The sequence below is a fragment of the Dipteris shenzhenensis genome, chromosome 23 (assembly GCF_047967505.1).
Source record: "Dipteris shenzhenensis isolate YYH24624 ecotype China chromosome 23, Dip_SZ_1.0, whole genome shotgun sequence".
Lineage (NCBI taxonomy): Eukaryota > Viridiplantae > Streptophyta > Polypodiopsida > Gleicheniales > Dipteridaceae > Dipteris > Dipteris shenzhenensis.
In genome coordinates, this window is record NC_141618.1 from 33,516,772 (window position 1) to 33,535,085 (window position 18,314).

An 18,314-nucleotide genomic window follows, 5' to 3' on the forward strand; every position below is an offset into this window, starting at 1 on the left:
ACCCTAAACCCTAAAACCATAATCATAAACCCAAAAACCTAAACACTAAATCTTAAATCCTAAGTCCTAAATCCTTAACCCTAGATACTAAACCCTAACCCTAAAATACAACCAAAATTTAATGATTTTTTTCAATTTGTGCAATAGGTTTGATATATCCCCCAACTTGTTGCAAGTGGAACAGGTTAATGGTGCACCCAACCTATTGCAAAAATCAAGGAATTTTCTTGATTTGTGCAACAGGTTGGATATATCCCCCAAGATGGGGGATATATCCAACCTATTGCACAAATCAAGAATTTTCTTGACTTGTGCTCAAGCAATAGGTTGGGAGATACATTCAATCTGTTGCACAAATCAAGAATCTTCTTGACTTGTGCAACAAGTTGGATATACCCCCCAACCTATTGCTCAAGCAATAGGTTGGGGGGACCCCAATTTTCTTGATTTGTGCAACAGATTGGATATATCCCCCAACATGTTGCTTGACCAACAGGTTGTGCTGGTCAAGCAACATGTTGGGGGATATATCCAACCTGTTGCACAAGTCAAGAAAATTCTTGACTTGTGCAACAGGTTGGATATATCCTTGAGCAATAGGTTGGATATACCCCCCAACCTGTTGCTCAAGTAGCAGGTTGGGGGGTATATCCAACCTGTTGCACGAATCAAGAATTTTATTGACTTGTGCTTAAGCAACAGGTTGGGGGATATATCCAACCTGTTGCACAAATCAATAATTTTCTTAACTTGTGCAACAAGTTGGATATACCCCCCAACCTACTGCTCAAGCAATAGGTTGGGGGATACCCCCAACCTATTGCACAAATCAAAAAAATTCATTAAATTTTGATTGTATTTTAGGGTTAGGGTTTAGGGTTTAGGGTTTAGGGGTTAGGATTTAGGATTTAGAGTTTTGGCTTTAGGGTTTAGGGTTTAGGATTTAGCCTTTAGGAGTTTAGGATTTAGGGTTTAGGGTTTAGGATTTAGCCTTTAGGAGTTTAGGATTTAGGGTTTAGGGTTTAGGGATTAAATGCTTAAAGTTTAGGATTTATGGTGGTTAAGATGTTTTGGTATTAATTGTTTAAAGTTTAGGATGTAGGGTTCAGGTTTAGTGCCTTCTCCTGCTAGTTTTAATATCAAAGTTATTAAGTAATTATAAGCTCAATGATTATTTATTGTGTCTTTGTTTGAGTTGCTAATCTATTTTTGTACATAAAACAGGTATTCACCCTAACAGAGGGTATGGATGTGGTGTTATATAAGAAGAATAAAGTGGTGGCTTTTGGACGAATTCATAGTCTTGATCCTATGAATGTGTGTCATTGCCAATGTTGTGGTGAGAGAAGATGTGTAGTGATAATCACCAATGTTGCTAATCTATTTTTGTACATAAAACAGGTATTCACCCTAACAGAGGGTATGGATTTGGTGTTATATAAGAAGAATGAAGTGGTGGCTTTTGGACGAATTCATAGTCTTGATCCTATGAATGTGTGTCATTGCCAATGTTGTGGTGAGAGAAGATGTGTAGTGATAATCACCAATGTTGTAAATCCTGAAGTACATTTAAAATATCCACATGGAGACTTTAAAACATTGGGAGATGTCTTACAATGTGACATATTTGATATGCAAGCACACAGAATGCTTTGGAACCAAGATGAAATTGTTCCAAAGACATACTTTCAAGATATCAAGAAAACTTATTTTGAGGGGGAAAAGTAGAGATGTTATCTTGCTCCAGAGAAGTTTAAGCAATTGGCAACTTTAAGGGCTATGCTCAGAGTTTTCTTTGTATAGTGGAGATAATGGTGCAGGTGTCATTCAAAATGCAATGGATAGTACTTCACATCTAGACGTCCATAATACATCTCATCGACAAGTTCATAGTACTTGTAAATGGGGGTTAGCTTTCTTGAAATCAAGTTTGCCCAAGACAGTTTCCTTCAATGTCATGGAAGACACAACAGAATATTATCAGAAGAAAAGGACTATAACACAAATGGGATCCAAATTGATAAGAAGCTATAGTAGTGATCAAGAGTATCATAGTGGCATGCTCACAGGTATTGAGGACATTATAGTAAAAGATGTTGATGCAGAAAAGGTTTCTTGTGTTGCAAGTGACTCAAATATACTCACTGGTATAGAAAACTTGTCTTGTGTTGCAAGTGACTCGAACAAGCTCACTGGTATAGAAGACTTGTCATGTGTTGCAAGTGACTCGAATAGGCTCACTGGTATAGAAGACTTGTCTTGTGTTGCAAGTGACTCGAACAGGCTCACTGGTATAGAAGACTTGTCATGTCTTGCAAGTGACTCGAACAGGCTCACTAGTATAGAAGACTTGTCCTTTGTTGCAGGGGACTCAAACATGCTTCCTGATATAGAAGAATTGTCTTGTGTTGAGAATAATAAGATGGGACCACAACAGAAAATACATGCAAAGATCGATGGGATAAGTGATGCAATAACAGGAATTGATGATATTAGTGACAATGATCATGATGTTACCACTCGAATGCAGGGCAAAGGGGGCAGAGAATCTGAGACTTGATATATTGTTCATAATATTGTTGCTAGCATGCCATAGAATATAGATGGGAGAATCTGGAGTTACGAAGGAGAAAGAGTTCAACCACAAAATTCAAGAGGCATTGGCAACAAATTGACATCAATGAACATGTATACCAGATTGCCATTTCCAAGATATTATAAGGCATCAAATAATTCTCAAGCCCACTCACCATTTTATTATAGAGATGAAGATTCAAGGGAAATGGATTCGAGGTTTGATGGCCTTACAACTAGAAAACGCAAGACACCATTTACAAAAAGAAAGTATGTGTGTGAAGAGGCGAAGAATCATGGCATCAATTCCAGAACCAAAGAGACGTGTAATGTTATCCAAGCAGAATATGGAAAGGATGCTTATGCGAGTTTGTTGCAAGAGAATTTGCATTAGAAAAGTTGGGAAAGATGATTGTGCAACCATATGCCTTGGTATTTGGAGTAAGACAGCACCTAATATAATTGTCTTCTTCAAGAGTTTTCATGCTTTCATCATCAAGGCACTGATCAACATTTGAGCACAAGACACTATAAACCTAGATTGAAACCCATGGTTAATGGGAGACCCATTTGCAATTGAGGATATCAATGGTTAATTGGACTATCACATGGCACATACTGGACCATCTGGGTAGAGGTGAAAGAAAAAGTGGTTCATACAATTCATGGAAATACCTACAAGCTTAAATGCCATGGAATCACTATAAATGCAACCGCAACATTAAAGCAAGTTCTCGAAGACCATGTATTACCACAGCCTCATCTTCAACAAACAATGCTAAATGGACGTGTCAAATGTCAACAACATCTTCCTTTGGGAATGACAAAGAAGGTCATCCTAGAAACTATCAATAAAACATTACAAGTGAGCATAATTTCACGGTCAACCTTGTACAAAATTTGACATAGAGATTTTTGCCATGTCAAGACACCATCAAAGCAAAGGATGTCAAAATGTAAGACATGTGATGAATTAAAAAATGCCATTGAACATAGTAAATGTGAGCAACAGTGAGGAAGATATATTAAATGTCAATCAATCCATTTACTTCATGTGCAGGATGCTCGAAAGTTGTATGCTTCTTGGAGAGAGGAAGCTATTTCACATGTCGATAAGTCCATGTGCATCACCATTGAAGGCATGGACCAGAATACAACACCTTTGCCACAATATAGACATATCCCACTAGCTTTGGAGGGCAAACGTGGACAAAAAACACACTTGTGTGGAGTATTAGTACATGGATACCGAATCTTTTATGATGTATGGATCGATAGTTTACATGATCATGATAGTAACCAAGTTGTTACATCAATCATGAAAGCAATAAGAAAGGTCAGAGATGCTCGCGGATGTTTACCTAACACATTGCATGAATACAAGCTGATAATTGTTGGAGAGAGAACAAGAATAATTATATATTTGCTTTATGCTCTATGCTGATTGGTTTGAAAATATTTGAAGAAGTGGAAGTTGGCTTTCTTCTTGTCAGCCATACACATGAAGACATAGATCAAATCTTCAGTGTTATCTCTAGTGAGTTGAAGTCAATGGATGTTTTGACAATGGAGGATATGCTATTTCGAATTGGAAAAAAAATTGGAGGGTCTCACAAGGAAGAATCAGAAGTGGCTATCTTAGAGAGGATGGTAGATTGGAGAGCATTCATAGAGCCACATTTACAAATAGGAGATGATGCCCTAATAGGACACACAAATCCACACTACTTTCGGTTTCACATGCATAACAATATTCCAGTGATGCAATGGAAGCACTATCAGTAGATGGAGATCATTTATGGAGTGAGTCATATGCTTTATTACAACGAATAATTCCATTAGAGGAAACTAGATTTGTTCTTGCAAAAAACAAATCACTTGACATAGATGAAATGAAAGGCTTGAAAGTCTTCATTAAACATCTTCAAAGTATGATGCAGAAATATCCTGAGCAATCAACTAAGAATTTGGAGACAATTAAATCAACTAAATCACTTATCCAATTTTTAGCAAGATAAGAAAACTTAATGAGCATTGAATACTGTGAATCCTTTTGGCTGGAACAAGCTAGGTCACCAAGTTTTCCTTTGGATATAAATATGTTAGTAGATATGGAGGAAGTAGAGGAATGCCTTTTACCTCGAAAATATTATGGTAGGAAGACAAACCCTTACCAGAGTTTATACCATCTAATGAGATTGAAGAGGGTCTATTTGTTGCAGTTTGGACATCTGATCCAGCTTCAGAGTTGGATGACCAAGGTGGCCCAATTTGGGTTGCAAAGGTTGCTAAGATAGAAAGGGATGACAAGGGAACTCATATAACATTCACAACTTTATGGTATGGACCAAAGCCATTGAAAAATTTCCTGAGAAGATATACAATAAAACAACTCTATGAGGGATGCTTGCAAAAGAAACGTGAATGGGTTCCAAATAATGAGGGATTAACAGAGTTGGAAGTCAGTAGCATTATTCATTACTGGAAACTCAGGGGGATCACTATGTATAAACCCTCTATATCACGTGTGTTCAAGGCCTATTTTTAAAATCCCTTATCTATAAATCTTTCATTTAATAAAATGTACCCCTTTTCTATACAAATCTGTAAAAAAAATTCAAAACTATTTTAAATAGTCCCTTATGTATATTTATTTATGTAAATTTTAGAAATAAAAAATATCCTTCTATTGAACTCACGTGATAGGGTTACATATGATGAGTGACCCCCCCGAGGCTGGAAATCAAGGACACGAAGTTTTAAAAAGAAGCATGGATACAATGTTGAAAAATGTATCACAATTTCTGATCCAAGTCATGTCCATATTAAACATCATTTGGCAAGACTTGACCCATCAAGCGCAAATACATTACATGAATCTGATGACTTTGAATGAGATTCAGATGCATAAGATAATGTTTTGTATGCTTTTTTCCATACAAATGGTGTATCTATACACCACTAATAAGATAATGTATTGTATGGCTTGTTTTTCCAAAAAAGGGTGTATCTATACACCACTTATGTATTGAATTCAACAAACTCTTTTTTTTCAAAAAAGTGGTGTATCAATACACCACTTATATGTTGAATTCAACAAACTCTTTTCATATGGTGTGATATTTTCACTTCATAGTGTTAAAATTGAACTAGAGTTAGGAGACTACTATTATTATTATTATAGTTATTGAATGGGGGCACCATGCACAGGTTTGGGAGCTATAGCTTCATTGAGCCATTTTTTTTAAAATTAGAGGTCACCACTTGATTTTCTTGCTTAATAACACCACATTTGTATATAAGTGACCCATTTAGTGCTCTAAAAAACCCAAATTTGGGGCTCACTAAGTGAAGTTGAGTGGAGAGGATATGCTTCAAAAAAAAGTCCAAACCAAGAGAGAAAGTCCAAAAATTTTGAATAGTGTGTTTATTATTACTTCTACTTTTTAGGGTTTTGATATATATAAAGGGGTAAGAGCCATTTTAATGTTACATTATCACTTTCACTTTTAGAGAGCCATAGAAAGTCCCACCCTCAAAAGTTACTCCATCAGTCGCTATTTGCCATGGGTTCCATGATTTCATCTCATGAACTGCATTTACAGGTCATGAGAAAGAGCTATTTCTTGTGTTTGATAGAACTTTAGATGTCCTTGGCGCATATACGTGAGCCAAGGATGACTTCATAGATCTCATCCACTACATGTAAGAGAATTTCACTAATTTCACATATACACTTGACAACCCTTCAAAGAGATGGGTTCTGGTAGATTACATCAAGTATTTACCCAAGTTTGTGAAGCGCTTGGCTTGCTTTTGTGATAATCTTACAGAGGAAGGGTCTAGGATGGTAGAAGTGGGAGACATACCACAAGCGGGGATCATAGGTAATACAGGCACTAAATTCATTTCATGGGAGATGACATTCATCTTTCTTCTCCAAGAAGGAAATTTAGAGGAAGAAGCCTCATCATCCAGCACCCCCTTTATTAGAACTGTTGATATCCTCTAAAGCAAGTGCTAAATACTACGATGGTGACAAAATTACCATGTAATGTGTAATGTGCGACTCCCCCCATGCTTTCACCATTAATTTCATAAACTCTTTCACAGCCATCCTGAACCTTTCATAATGCATCTCATTGATTTGAACCTAGCGAAGCAATTTAATCAATGCATCTACCTTTGTACATACTTTATCTCTCAAAGTTGTTACTTGAGGATGAGAAGCCTTATTGGTCATGCATTCACACAATGCTTTCCAATATTCCCAACCCAACCTGCTTTGAGATAATGTATGTTTGTCATTGTCGAGATAATGGTTAGATAGGAATCTCCTTGCCTTTGCTCCACCCATGGACACTTTAGCAGGAAGATTATGTGTTGCCCTATACATTTTCTTATTCTCCTTAAGTTTGACATGTCCTCCATGGAATCCCATATCTGATAGAAACTTCTCAGCTTCTACAATGCACCATGCGGATAATTCTTATGGAATTAAATTCCAAGCATAAACAAGATGCAAATACAACAATTTATCAAGTACATGCAATTCTGCATGTAAAGTACATATGTGTAATCTATCTAGTGGGATGGGCAAGATGGGGTCCCACTTTGGATCCTTCTTGTTGCAACTGGGAGCTTGTGTTTGCAGGCTGTAAGATAGAATGTCATTTTGCCATTATAATATAGCCTTTTGCTTACATTGCGAACACATACAATAAAGGCATGTGAACGTTGCATTTGCCCCTGTATCACAACCATGCAAGCACTTCAGGGTTTTCAAATCACTAGCAAGATGCCATTCAACTCAAAATGTTCCATGGCCATGTAATGTCAGTGTTTTCCCTTCCTCTTGTCTTTGGATCATCGATGGGATTCCTGTTCTATCTAGAATCCACTTCAATGTCTCATGGCACTCTTTTGAAGTCTCAAATGCTACAAGCCACCATATATCTTTCTCTGATTGCACTGAGAAATCTTGGTCTACTTCCTTGTTCCCTTGAACAAAGGCTAAGGCTTTATTCATAATGTAGATCCTCACTCTCTATAACTTGTGTTCTTTCACCAATTGAGCTTCATCCATTTTGATGATAAATATGAGCTTTTCATTGTATTCTGTACAAAAAAAGAGAGGAATCGTTAGGATAAACATGATATAGGAAATGAACTAAGTAAAGTGCAATGCTGTAATGGATTTCCTCTTACCATCTTTTGTTATGCCATAGAATTTGACCATTGCTTGTTGTAGTTTCTCAACATCTAAGTAGACATTGTTGAAAGCATTCATCTCAAAGGTTTGCAAACCGGATTTCTTTTTACTCTTCCAAGTCATTGTGCCCCTTATGCAATGGTACCCTCCAAGCATTTCTCTTGCATGTTGGTTTGTTTCTTGCCATGTCTCATGGACCAAGGTGTGGGTAGGGGCACTATAGACTTCTTATACTTTCCCAGAATAGCAGACCTAAAATTTTTGAAAAGAGATGTGTAAGCTTCACACCTTACACCGACAGTATCACAAGTTGCAAGCATCTCCTTTGCATCCACAATGTCCTTGAAGTCCTTCATCACTTCTTTAGCAACTTGCACATGTAGGCGCTTGTGTCTTAGGTCCCTTAGTATTCCACTTACATCACTTGACTTCAATAAACTAGCTAGAGTATATGAACATTCAATATCATCCCCATCCGTTATTCCCATCACATCTTCCATGAAGTTCCTAAAGACGAACACAAGAAAAAATTAGTCACAAACAGTGTAGCACAAAAGAGTGTAGTTTCATTGTGGAACATTTGATAACCAACCTTGTAGCCCGGATTCTCCTCTTTCTAGATCCACCAATGGGTGCCAATGCATCCATGTTATGTAAGTACCTTCTTTTCCTATCCTTCAATCCCAAAGGTGTTTCTTTCATCTTTTGCACTCGTTCTTTTGCCTTCTCTCATTCCATCTCTTTGCCTTGTTGAACTTGATTGTATAGATCTTTCCAAGCCTTTTTTGGTTTCACCTAGCGTACAAAGTGACTTGTAATTTCTTTTGCTCCGATTCCAATGCATTTCACTCCAAGTCCAATGCTTTGGCTTTATCATGATGATCCTTGTTCTGCCTTTGAAGCTCCTACATAGAGTTATGCATTGCAACAATGGTGCTCTTTCCTAAATGTGCTAGCTACTCTAGTTGGGGGCTCTGTGCATCTCACTTGCTTGCATAGCCATTCTCTAAGCATTGTTTAACCGATTGCAATAACCAAGCAACCCTGCATGTCCTTTTCCAACAAATCAAACTAGCTCATTCATTGTATGAAAAGGAGGGTGCTTTTGGTTGGCAATATATAAAGGATACAAGGATCCTTCTACCCAAAGGTCGAGATGCTTCTTTCCTTGGAAATAAAGACTCTGGATTTTGGAAGCTCCCCTCAATTGCAGACTACATATGCTTGCATATTCAGCCTCCAACTCTAAGTGAACCTGGTCCTTGTTGGAGACATCCTCGAATGGTGCCATGAGTAAAGGAGTGTAGAGAAGGAGAAGGTGTGGAGAAGTAGGCTTGAAGGAGTAGCACACAAGAACGGGGAGGACGAGGAGGAGGTGGGATGGGGGAGGAAGGACCAACAACTGAAGAGGAGGGACGGAGGGGGAGCACCGGCAGGCGTGGAGGAGGAGGGAAGGGGGGAGGACCAGTAGGAGTGGAGGGTGAGGAGGAGTAGGCGTGGAGGAGGAGGAAGGGAGGAGGGAGGAGGAGGAGGGAGGGGGCAGGCAGAGCAAGTGTGGAGGAGGAGGGAGGTGGAGGGTAGGAGGAGCAAGCGTGGAGGAAGGAGGGAAGTGGAGGGGAGCAGGAGCAGAGGCATGGAGGAGGGAAGGGGGGGGAGGGGGAGGAGGAGGGAGGGGGAGGTGGGAGTGAGGAGGGGGAGGGGGAGTGAGGGAGGGAGGAGAGAGGAGGGAGGGAATTGAAAATTCAAATTTTGAATTTTGAATTTATTGGTTCCCACCTAGAAGTAAGAGTTGTGTAAGAGGTGTAAGAGTAGGGTTACTTGTGGGCTTAACGCACCTAGCTGAGGGGTGGTTAGGACTTTCTGGGACCTACCATGGCCCTTTCATTAGGACTAATCCATTCCTTATGAGGCCCTTTTGAGATCCCATTTCTCCCCTAATGATATGCAATCAAATATAATACCAAAAACTGAGATGGAGATGAGGGAACAAGGGACAAAACTCCAAAGAGGAGGAGGAGAGCTTGTATCCAAAGTTTGCAACCAAGACGTGAAGACTAAGTTGGAGGAAGGAGATGGAGGACAGCAATGGGGATGGATTTGGAGTTCCTATCTACATCGTACCCTCTTACATCTTGAGCTTGAACCACAGACATAACGAGTGCAAGGTTTGGGATTGAAAGGAAAGCTACCAAGTTGGTGAAATCTACTCGCTGATGACTCAGAGTTCCCTCCACTGATGCCCAAGAAAGACACCAAGATCTTTTTAGCACTGGGGTACAGATTTCACATGCAATCTTCTTTATTGAACATGGCAGAGAACCTCTCTTCAACAACTCAGGGTGCTCTCCCACCATCAACAGAGGTGGAAACAGTTCCCATGCAAGAGGATGTAGAGGTGGTAATGGTGCTTGAGCTGAAAGGGATGTGCAATATTATAGAGATGAACAAGACTCCACCATTGAGATAGAGGTGGGCAAACAAGCAGAGGTGCTAAGGCCTTGTACTTAACAACAACATAGACTACTAGGACAAGGCTCTTATTCCTTCTTGCCTGATCGAGATTTGCTCCTTGCACTTCCTTTCTAGAGGAGAACTCAGTCCTTTCTCACCCAAGAAAAGAAGTTGAATTTAAGGGAACATCCCTCCCCCATGTCAAAGTAGGAAGCCAAGGCGAGTCCAACAACAACGCTATAAAAAATGATACTAAACAAGAAGTCGGTAGCGAGTGCACCTCACGAACTAGAGAAGTCTTTTAGAGAGAGGATGAATGATAGGATATAAAAGCAATTGAAGTCCAGGAGGAAGCACAATACTCACAGGCCCCCTAGACTCTTCTTGTAGGAACTGGAGCAAGAGGAGGCCATCAAAAAAGCACACACATTTTTGGAAGAGAACTCTAAACCTAGTCGAGTAGCACTACCTACTGATATGGGTACGAATGTCACTACTATACTCAATGACGAGCTCCTTCTCGAGTCTATGGAGTGGCTAAGCACACATGCATTGGTCAGGACTTTACCAGGAATTAGACCCCTCTCGGACAGTGATTGAAACTTGGATTTGAACCAACTGGTTGAGGAAGGGACTAGTCAACACCACCTTAGATTCCTTAAAAAAAAGGTTATTTCATTTTCATTTTTGAACGCGCCAATATATATGGGGGCAAGAGTTTGCAACATGAGCTATAGACCATTTGAAACCAACCTGTAGTGTATCTTCCATGGTGGTCTCATGACTTCTCCCTCGACAATAAATCGAGGTCCACTAAAATTCGCATATGGGTGGAACTGCCTGATCTACCTTTGCCCCTCTATAACTAGCTCCCTACCCTCTATAGGGGATTGGGTAAGGTTTTAGGTGATGAAACTGGACACGTTATAAACCCAAGAGGGAATCTTCGTATTTGCATCCATATGGATATAGCTAAGGACTTGCCTAACTCTCTGGTGATTCTTAACAGAAATGGAAGTGTCTTAGAGAAGAACTTGTTTATAAGAATTGTTTCCTATGTGGACTTGCAAGTCACGCTGTTTGAAGCCTTGAGGATGAGATTGACGAATGGACTAGAGAAATTCAAGACAAAATGCAAGATGAGGATTTTGATATTGGATGGTCCAAGGATTTTGAAGAGGACATCAATAGAAACAATGATATGGTCACTAACAACATGGTAGGATGTGACTCCAAAGAGAAATCACCCAAGACATCCCAAGAGGACAAGGAAACCCCCCCTCAAAACAAGGATTTTACTGTGGTCCAAAATAAAAGAAGACAATAAAAAATAGCCAATCCACGGAGTGATAGCCCAAATCTCAAGGCTAAAAAGGGTTCCACAAAGAATGGTAAGTAAAATTGTATCTTTCCTTACTTACAATTTTAGGGAACTAACTGACCCTGGAAGAAGTGAGGAGCTAGCCTTTTGGCTAGTAGCCAATTCCCTCTCCCCTTTTTTTGTACTTAGGTCAAAGTAACTGGTGACATTCTTTAAGATAGACTTCAAAATTTTGACATAAGAAGAATTTGGTGTGTCACTACCATGAAGGTGGTAAAGGTGGGATAGCTCTAGGGATTCTCTCAGTTTTGGGATTGTATGCTTCATGACTTGGTTAACAAATGGGATAGATGGGTCTCTTTAACTTGTCTTATCAAAGGGCAGTGCTTCACAGTTACATCTATTTATGTTCCAGACAATTATAGGGACAAGAAGAGCACTTGGGGTCCACTAGATGCAATTGGTGAAAGAGGGATTCTCCCAGGTGATTTTAATATGGTTGAATCTAGCAAGGATAGATCGCTGGAAAAAGCCTAAGAAAGGGATGCCTTGGAGAATGTCAAGGAGCAGTAGTTAAATAAGTCCCAATAGAAGAGTGATTTGAAAGTAATAACTTATGTTATTCATACAAATAAAAAATTATTCATATGAATAAATTAGGACAATTCGTTGGATTCGTTCAAATCAAGAAATTCATGATTTTTTATGCTTTTTTTAATTTAAAATCAAACAAATTAATGTAACTTAGGTGATGCCGTCGAACAGAGTGAGTAGAGTTGGCAGAAGTGCATATGTTTGGATGTTGTAGCTTGATTTGATCTTCGATCTCCCACAACCTTGCACAATTAAAGTCGAAAGACTACCAATGCCATGCAGTCACAGTCATAGTCATATCCATAAACCTTTTGTGATCCAGAACCATAAGCGATGGATATGACTATGGATATGACCATGGTTGTGCCATAGTCATACCCATAGACACTACATGATCCAAAACACCACAAGCGAAGCCTCTCTATGGTCCTTACAGGATGGCTGAGTGAAGGAAAAGCTGGAGCCTTGAAGTCGTTTGCAATGACCTGAGGAATGAATTTGTTGAGGCTATTTTTCATGGGGTGTCCATGAGAGACTAGAAGACAAGTTTGAGGTGAGGCATTTCTTCAAGAGGCTTATAATAACTGATGGGCAACATGTACTCCAGAGTACTTTTTTTTTGTGCCCTCTTATCAATTTACGAGAGAAGCTTTCAGTTGATACATAAAGGAGGGTGGTATTTTTTGAGGATTACCAAAAAGCGAGCGACAAAAAGCGAGCAAGCCAAAAAAAGCGAGCGATAAAAAAAAATAAAAGATTTATAAATCCCCCATTTTAGTAGCAAAAAATAATAACTTATTCAAAAGTGCATATGTTCCCTCAATGCCAGAAGGTTAAACATGCATATAACTTTAAAGCCATTAACACTAATTTCACATCATCCATGAGACAGTTTGTATGTTTAACTTCCAAGTCATTGTTTGTATCAAAGACAAACCCTACTGCAATCAAGTTCTCTCTTTCCACAAGAGTAGTTGAGATCATCTTTCCAAGGACTCCTTTCATGGATTAGTCTAGATTCCATGCATATGTATAGGTTTTTTAACTCTATTCACTCTTGGAACAAAAACCATGTTTCTTTATTACTGCAAAAATATCCTTCCCTAATGATTTATTCTTACCTCCTTACCAATGCAGCAAATTGGTCACAAATTCATTTTTTGGTGCATTAAATTTTACTAGATGGTGCACAAAGACATGATAATCATCTAAAGTACGCCTTGCCATTTGATTTGATATGTAACATGACCCCGTTTGGACTTGTAAATCCAAAGATATAGGGATCTAAAAATGTCCTCTTTTGGGCCAAAACAGGGAGCGCGTTAACGCGCTCCCTGTTTTGGCCCAAAAGAGGACATTTTCACATCCCTATATTTTGGCAAGCTGTCAACATTTGATTGTTTTGGCCCAAAAGATGAGTTTTTAACATCCCTGCATCTTTTGATTATCAAATATAAATGGCATAATGTTACATATCAAATCAAATGACAAGGCATGATTTAGATGAATATCATGCCTTTTTGCACCATCTAAAAAACTTGTGTGCATCAGAATATAAATTTTGTGGCACATAACCACCTTTTTGAATACTTTGTACTTCAAGCAATTATTTTATAAAAAACTTAGATTCTTTCTTTGCTTGCTTGATTTTCCAACCACTTCAACTAATTGTCGCTCGCTTTTTTGGGCTCGCTCGCTTTTTCTCGCTCGCTCTATTGACTGCCTCGTATTTTTTATGGCCAACTTAGAAATTGAACTCGAATTTGAATGTTTGCATGCAGAGCACAAGGAAGATTGACCAATTCTGTACTCCAGTATTACTTCAAGCCCGCAAGGGAGAAAGAATGACATCTACTTGCCCTTCAATAATCACTTGATTTATAGGGGCTCATCGTAATATTTGGTCGTAGTTAATGCAATATTTCGCCTTGTGTTCTTGTGATTGAGCACATATTTTAATATTCCACACCTGCATGTCACATATAGCTTCAAACAGTAACTCGTTTGACGGGACACAATACCTGTTCATTGTGCCCCTTACAGCCATAAACGCAAAGCCCCTTATACAATACGTCTACGTGGTGAAAACGAGAATCCGCGAAGAAGGCTGCCACCAGGGGAAAAACAGCGCTCAGACCCGCCCAAGTGTTGACGTTCTTCGCTGATGAAGCAGTGCTGTAATGCAGCACACCCGTGAAATAGCTTATCAGGTTTGACGATACTCCATAGTACGCTAATCGCTCCAGCAATTCCCTTGCAAGCCACGGGTTTTATGCATATACATACACACAAACACTATTTTTGTGTGGTAAAAGCACATACACATGGGCACGTGCTCGCACACTCTCACAGTATACATACATACTAACTAGTGTGTACATGCACATATATATGTATGTATGTATGTATGCATGCCAAATATAACAACACCACCCCCAATTCCAAACTGACACGTGAGAGCTTTCCTGTTGGCAAATGGCATGAAAACCTTTTACTTGGAAAGGTGGCTCCCCGGGTTGCTGGAGTCGCAAGGAAAGGAAGCACGCAAGCCAAAAGAAATTGGCATCTATCTCCCCAAATTGCTGGAGGCGCAACAAAGCAAGCTAAAAGAAATCGGCATCCCTAGCAAGCTGCACGAAATAAATTGGAATCGACAAGCGGTTATTTAATTGGAGCGAAGCAAGAGCGAGAACTACAGCTTAAATTGTTCGTGGACGTGCGGGATGGATCATGGAAGCATAGGAAGGACCGAGAATCACTCAAGCGTGGAAGTTGTTAGCTTGCTCATGCAGCAGTCTGCGAAACATTATAGTGCGGATCAACGGATGACTGCCAGATGAAGCAAGAGGACTCTGGGGCATTGATCGCTTTGTTTGTGCCGACTTCTTTGGCATCCACAGACGGAGGATAGAAGCAGGAGGAAATATTATTTTGTCATTCATGCTATCCTGCTGCATCCTCCATCACCCCTCTAGATGGCTCTCGGCCTGCTCTGGTTCTTTACCTCCATCTGATCTCCAATCTTGCCATGGCTATCTGCGATACTTCCGATTCGAATGGATCGTTCTTTTCCGCCTTGCTCGACGTCTGGACGGACTGGAAAATCACCATCCTCGTCGTCGCCACCATGTCTTTACAGACTCTATTGGTGCTGGCAGGATTCTTCAGAAAGCGTACGCTCAACCTGTATTTCCATGCCGCAGTATGGATTGCCTACTTGGGCGTGGACGCTGCAGCCGCATACGGGTTGGGCCTCATGTTGGGTTCTGGATGCGACAATGTCTTCTCGTTGTGGGCTCCCTTGGTGCTCTATCATCTTGGCGCAGCCGACGCCATCAACGCTTACTCCCCAGCCGATAACGAGCTTTGGCGTCGTTCTGCCTTCAAGATGGTGTTCGAGGCCGTGGCAGCTGCGTGCATATTGAGCAGGTCTACTCGTTGTCATAGGTATTTGCCCATCGGCGGCCTGCTCTTCGTTCTGGGGACGCTCAAATACGCAGAGAAGGTGTACGCTTTGAGGTGCGGAAGCGCAGCACAAGTACTGAAATCTGCGCGTCCTATATACAAGTACATGGCCTCAGATCTGCAGCAAAATGACCTGGTGGTCGCTGGCGACTTGGGATGGTATGACAAATTTTACAACAAGGGGAAAAGAGCTGAGTCGACGGAATCCCTACTCGAAATGGTGACTTACGCCCACATCTGCGAGTCCAAAGATCTGAAAGACGTCAAAGACGTGTGCCTCGCCTATGCCCTCTTCAAGATCTACAGGAGGCGACTCACCAATTTGCGTATACACCAGAAAGACTCCGACTACGAGAAGGTGAGAAAAATACTTCTTCGGTCGCAGCAATCCGATAATATGTCGCAGCAGCACGGCCGGACTCCGAAGTCGACCTTGGAGCTGATCGACCTGGAGCTCAGTTTCATATTCGACGGCGTGTTTAGCAAAGCCGCAGCAGAAAGATGGTATCAAGGACTTGGGGTGGCGACTCGGCTTGTGGGCGTGTCGTTGCTTGTAATTGTATTCTTCGGTCTCGTAGTAGGGGACGCGATGCATGTGGGGTGTCACAGGAGCAGCGTTGCGGTCGCAGGAGCCTCGGGCCAAGTGCGAGGCTTCACCTACGTCCTGGTGGCGGTGGCCCTGTTGCTAGAGTGCTTGCAGATCCACAGACTCTTCAAGTCGAACTGGATGCGGGTGTGGCTGGCGTGCACATACATCACAGAGCAGCGCCTGATCCGTGCGAGCAGCCAAGACGTTCGAGGTTTCAGGAAGAGCATTCACAAATTCAACGTGAAGGCCATACTTGCAAGCCTTCGCTACATCGGCAGGCCCAAGCAAACTCACTGGCGCTACAGGGTCGAGCAGCTCTCCATTGTGGTCGCTTGCTTGGATGCGGTGTCCGTGCACTATCTGATCCTGTTTGAAATCGAGACCTTGCGTAAGATAAGAGAAAGGAGGGAAGCCATCTCCCACCTGGTCGACATCAACGTGCAAACGCTGCAGGATTACTTGATCTCAAAGATGAAGGAGAGGTTCGGGGGCGACCGACGTCTGGATCTTGTACGCGAAAGGGATCAAATTGCACATAGCTTACCCACATTCCCTTTGAAGAGACCAGGCACTGCTTCGACATCGCATGCAAGATCATCCTTTCCCAGCTCCGGGTCGGGCTTGGAGGAGACCATTGTGCACTGGCACCTGGTAACCAGCGTCTGTGAGATGAGTCTAGTTCCTGAAGAGCCAAAGATCGAACTCAACAAACTCCAGCCTGCAGATCAACCCGATCTGATCCCAGAAGCTGCTAAAGTGAGCATTTGGCTGTCGAGGTATTGTCTGCACCTCATGCTCAAGCGCCCGAAGCTCATGCCCGAGGATCCGGACCTCGCCTCAGGGCTCTACAAACGCCTCGAAGAGAAGCTGAAGAAGATATGCACTGGGGATCGTGAACAACGCATCGATAAAGCGCTGTTGCGAGGCTACGAAACCACGGGCGAAATCAGTGCAGAATCAGTGGATCCTGCCATCGACTATGGCCGATATCTGATACTGGAAGAGACGCCGACTTATATGTGGCAGAGGTTGGCAAGGGTGTGGGTGGACATACTGATCTACATCGCCATTGCTGAGAATGCTACTCCACACACAGAGCAGATGGCGAGAGGAGGAGAGCTACTCACCCTGTTGTGGGTGTTGCTGGGACATCTGGGTTTTGGACAGAATGTTGGTTCCCAAAGCATTTCCAACTGAGTGATGAGATCTATGCCCTGCCTCTCAGCATAGATCAAGAGCACTTGGCCCCTTGTAAATATTGGCAATGTTGCCTGGCAGCAATATAGGCCACATGCAGTTGGCCCCTTGTAATTGGCAATGTTGCCTCGCAGCATAGGCTATGTCCTCCTCTAGCTTTCGCGTAAGCCATTGGCAGTTGGCCCCTTCTAGTTGGCAATGTTGCCTCTCAACGTACTTGGAGTTGGCTTTGAACCGTATGAATAGATTTTACACAAGCTATGGCTTTGAACCATATGAATAGATTTGTAATGTAGAACAAGCTCATTCGCTTTGAAAAATATAGCTTTTAAGTTTGAATGGATTTTATACTCTATCAAAGTTTTGTGTAGAACAAGCTCATTTCTCTTTTAAAGAAAATATAGCTTTGAAGTTTGAAATAGATTTATACGCTATCACTTTAACTACCAAAGTGTGAATGTAGAAGAGCTAATTTCTCTTTGCAAAACATAGCTTTGAAATTTGAATGGATTCTCTTTAGATCTCATCTTTCATAACCTTCTTTTATTCAATGGTGCTTAATCCACTCGTCATCATAAACACCATACTTCCTCAACTCAACCAAAAGATTGCTGACAACATAAATTTGTATGGACATTTCCAAGCCCAAAATGAGCTATATTAGTCAAAGTTGAACAACCTTTCTTTGGCTACCAAAGTGTGCATGTACAAAAGCTAATTTTCTCTTTGAAAAATATAAAAGAATAAGCTTCCCAGTTTGCATGGATTTTTCTTTTAGTATCTTCATTACATACCAGGCAAAGACTATAAGAATGGAAAGGAATATCTTTATTTGTATCCACTAGAAGATGCCTATGTGGTTTTGGGTTGTTGGTTTGCTATTGTGATGGGTGAGGCATGGTGGCCACCCA

At 41.1% G+C, this 18,314-nt stretch overlaps 1 protein-coding gene across 1 annotated transcript; it reads left to right on the forward strand.

The window, feature by feature from the left end:
* The first annotated feature begins 15,180 nt into the window (after window positions 1-15,180).
* Window positions 15,181-17,403, forward strand: LOC147887282 (uncharacterized). The gene has a single exon (XM_087394265.1). The coding sequence runs from the start codon at window positions 15,181-15,183 to the stop codon at window positions 17,401-17,403; it is 2,223 nt and encodes a 740-aa protein (XP_087250391.1).
* The last annotated feature ends 911 nt before the right edge of the window (window positions 17,404-18,314 follow it).

What these genes read in the sequence shown, in the direction of transcription:
- LOC147887282 (XM_087394265.1), top strand. Translation starts at nt 15,181, where the DNA reads ATGGCTATCTGCGATACTTCCGATTCGAATGGATCGTTCTTTTCCGCC.